General features: G+C 41.4%; 1 protein-coding gene across 1 annotated transcript; it reads left to right on the top strand.

Annotated features, from left to right (window-relative positions):
• Positions 1-1,136: 1,136 nt before the first annotated feature.
• Positions 1,137-3,117, top strand: LOC121859897. The gene is made up of 3 exons (XM_042356854.1): positions 1,137-1,435; positions 1,865-2,257; positions 2,720-3,117. Exons 1-2 carry the CDS (start codon positions 1,382-1,384, stop codon positions 2,255-2,257), a joined length of 447 nt encoding a protein of 148 aa, XP_042212788.1. The 5' UTR covers positions 1,137-1,381; the 3' UTR covers positions 2,720-3,117.
• The last annotated feature ends 1,296 nt before the right edge of the window (positions 3,118-4,413 follow it).

The raw sequence follows: 4,413 nt of genomic DNA, 5'->3' as shown, positions 1-4,413 counted from the left end.
ATGTTTCTTTCTATAAATGTATTCATGTAATTGTAAATAGTTAGAGAGAGAGAGGGGGTTATATTCGAGGACCTCTGTTTATACTCCAGATAATATGATGTAGAGACACTACTATGATACAGCCACACAGTATTACATGTATACTGGAGTCAGACCTTAGGTGGAGGGTGAGTATAACCAAGAGACAGTTATAGAAAAAAGAAACATACATTTTGATGACTATTTAATTCCCCCCAAAACACTCAGAATAGTCAACCATAAATAAATAACTCCAGAACTTAAGATCCTCTCTCCTCAATGCCTGAAAATAGTTCTATAATCTTTAGACGCCAACCAGACTATCTCCCCTCTTATCAAACTCAACAAGACATCTTCTCTTTCTGCTCAAACACCATTAAAACCATTTTCTTTCACTTCACCCTCCCCCGCCGCCCCCGCACCACATATTTCTCTCCTATTTTGGACACCGATCAAGAAATTTTAACCCTGACCACAGTAAGATCCCTCCTCTCTCCCCTGACCATAGTAAGATCCCTCCTCTCTCCCCTGACCATAGTAAGATCCCTCCTTCCCAACCAGTAAGATCCCTCTCTCCCCTGACCACTGTAAGATCCCTCCTCTCTCCCCTGACCATAGTAAGATCCTCCTCTCTCTCCTGACCACAGTAAGATCCCTCCTCTCTCTCCTAACCACAGTAAGATCCTCCTCTCTCCCCTGACCACAGTAAGATCCCCTCTCTCCTGACCACAGTAAGATCCCTCCTCTCTCCCCCTGACCACAGTAAGATCCTCTCTCCTGACCACAGTAAGATCCCTCCTCTTCCCTGACCACAGTAAGATCCTCCTCTCTCCCCTGACCACAGTAAGATCCCTCCTCCCTGACCACAGTAAGATCCCTCCTCTCTCCCCTGACCACAGTAAGATCCCTCCTCTCTCCCCTGACCACAGTAAGATCCCTCCCTCTCCCTGACCACAGTAACGCCCATCCCATACCTTTCACCCTAGACCCCAGTATCGCATCTCCCCACCCTAGACCTCAGTAACGTCACCCTTGTCTCTCCAGACCCCCATACTTCCCGTGTTTGGGAAGCCCATCTTTGTGCTGGCCTGCCAGTGGTGACACTCGCCAGAGTTAAAGCCAGTGGCACCCTGCTCCTTTGTGGAACTGGGATTGGATTACGGGAATCTTCACTCCATCCATCTGGACCAAACCCACTACCTCCATTGACGCCAACATCCATGGCGACGTAAGCATCAACCAGGAGAACAAGCCCTTCGGATTCTGGTGGCCTAAACCAGTTCTTGGCAACTCGGTGCCGACGACGACGACGTACGAACCAGAAGTGGTGGAAAAGGTCACCAAACCTAGCGTGACCGAGGTGATGGTCCTGCGCTACCCAGAGTTCATCAAGACTATCGGCCAAGGTATCAAGAAGGTGAGAACACACATTTTTGTGCGACACTTGGTTAGTGCAGTGAACACAGACTAGTGTATTGAAAATGTGTGCTAACTTGTAACAACGTGTTTAAGAGCAGTGAGAAGGCGCGTTAATATATATATATATATATATATATATATATATATATATATATATATATATATATATATATATATATATATATATATATATATATATATATGCTAGCTACACTAAATAAGGATAATTACCCAATAACGATAACTTCTATGTGGCTATTAACTTATGAATGCCCATACAGTCTACGGGCATAGACGAGCTTGTAGTTCATGAAAATACTTAAAATATGACCAATTTAATAGAGAACCTAATATATTATAAAATTCTTTGTTTAGATTGGTCTACTGTATATATACTGTACACTCAATCACTGTTATTTGTCGGCAGGTGACTAATGCGGTTCATGACTTTGGGTTCGGAGTGTCAGAGAGTATAGTGAACAAGTTCCAGGGCCTGAAGAGCGTACCCACAGCTTTAGGTGCTGGAGTAGCTGCTATCATTCCTCTTGACGACGCTGACAAAACTACACCCAAACCTGGGCCTGGCATCTTCTTCCCCACACCCTCCCTCCCCACCTTCCCCAAGCCACAGCTGCCTGTCTTACCCTCACTACCCACCATATCGAAGCCCAACTTTGGTTCCCTGTTCAACAAACCTACAGGGTCGCTGTCGTTATCTGGGTCCGGGTCTCTGTCTGTTAACTCTGGTGATGAAGCAGAGACACATTACGGAAGTAATGGACCCTCACAGTCTACTTTATTTGTAAATAAATTTGTATAAGTAAGTATTATCGTTTTATGTTTGCATGGTGTGTTCTATGAGATAACATATTGCAGTTTTATTTGTAAATAAAACCGAATTTAATTGAATTAAATTTATTTTAAAACATTTCAGTCCCGATGCCCATAACAAACTCGTCGGCTGAGTACAGTTGCTACATAGATTTTTGTGATCGAGTTGGTTAATGACTGTTCCTATCTCTTAAGGCGTTATATTGAAATTCTTATTAAGTATCGTGGAGTAGTTAATTTCAGTTTAAAGATTAGTCATTATCTACGCCATTTTATGTTAGCTGAGAACTGTGATGTTGACGTTATCATGTTATTACTGCACGTCACCAACTAAGGTCTTTAAGCTTGTAACAATGTTAGTAATTACACTATACTCCATCAACAGTAACAAAGTTATGAGAGATAGAGTTCTAACTGTGAACATTGAGTTAATTATCATTCTCTTCCTCAGGTGCACGTTAACTTCCACTCATCAAGGAAGAAGGCATAGTGAGTGCATGCCCTCCCTTGACTATCGTGGTCATCGTCAAATGCTCTCTTCTATTTCTGAGTCTCATGCCAAGGTATGGGGACCGTTTTCCTGTTTCTTCTTCTTCTTCGTCGGTAATTATTCTTGTACTTTGGCCAATCATAGTTACAAAAATGGTTCCAATAATCAATCACCCATCACCCTTTTACTCTATACCGTATTCAGGAAGTTTTTCTTATTTATAATCTCTTTTTAACTTATTGTAAGAAAGTGTTTGAGGAGAACATAAAGTCTTCTCGACGTATGTGATCATAAAGAGTTTGTAGTATTTATACTTTTAGGTTGTTATTTGTTTTGTTTGATTAAATAAGTTTTGTTTACATTTTTATTTAGTCCCCTCTGTTAGAGTGAAACATGTACGCACATCAGAAACATGAGAGCGACCTCGTAAGTATGTATGCATATATCACATTATCCTGCTTTGAAATACATGAAATGCTGTAAGCATATGGCGTGACAGCCAACGCCAAAGGAAATATTCGGGAAGGGACAATTCTATAAAACAGCTGACTGATCATAATAAAGTAATGAAACCTTTACGGTGAATGCAAGTGTACTCTGGCATTATTCACTCTTCAGCAGTCATGTGATCTACTGTACTTTGTGTGTGTGAATACAGAGTGATATATAGACAATGAAGGGTCAGGTCCAGCAGTGTTGTCGACGTCATTTGCAGCACAGCGGAGATTGATGAGGTGTGCGTTTCGTGGGACAGTAGTTGGGGAGTTTCCCTGTCCGGCAAATATTCCTACTCTCGCGAAAAGAGGCCATGAAAAATAAAATCAGGCAGGAACTTCAGTGAATGGAGAAAAAGATTGTGTCAATGGTCCATTAAAATCTTCTGGGAAAGAGCAAGGACCCATCCAGCCACTTCAGACTGGGAAGGCTGTTGTACTGTACTGGAAATTTACACCTAATTATTTGACAAACCTCCCTATGTGCCACTATAAGTTTTGGTCCACACACTATTATGCAGACACACCGCATAATCGTATTTATAGCATTTACCATGCAGCATAAAGAGGTTAGAGGCCTTTGAAATGGCGTATGTTAAATTAAGTTACACTGACTGGATAGCAAATGAAGTACCTGTACTAAGATCAGCAAAAACTTCAAGAAAAATACTGTCCTTGAAATGTACAGGAAAAAATGCTTTGGTCATATAACTAGGGACGAGGAGATAATAACAAACATTAATGGGTAAAGTTGAGGGCCAAGGGAGGGCAGAAACTGGCTGTTTCATCCTGAAATGGCTCAAAATCGTTTAGAGTGGAGGACTGTGGTCGCCAATCCTCAGATATGAGGGCGGTATATTCTGAGTGATTAGAATTTAATGTTTATTAGGTGTTCAAGCGATTGGTCTCTGCCTCTGTTACACTGTTATAAACTTAATTGTCCAGTGTTAGTACCGAGCTGAGATTCGAACCCAGGACACATTAGTGAGAGAAGTACACTTTACCACTGCTCACTGTACCACCAACGCTCATTAACATTTCTAACAAGGATATACACTATAATATAAAAGCCAATCAGTTTATTAACATTAACAAATTCATTGCTCATGTTAGGACTCACGACTCAGACTGTCAAGTGACTGTCAAACTCAAATGTTTCTA

This window comes from Homarus americanus, unplaced genomic scaffold (genome assembly GCF_018991925.1).
Source record: "Homarus americanus isolate GMGI-L3 unplaced genomic scaffold, GMGI_Hamer_2.0 scaffold44110, whole genome shotgun sequence".
Lineage (NCBI taxonomy): Eukaryota > Metazoa > Arthropoda > Malacostraca > Decapoda > Nephropidae > Homarus > Homarus americanus.
The sequence above is the reverse complement of the archived record's forward strand: the minus strand, read 5'-3'. Positions and strand labels throughout refer to the sequence as shown.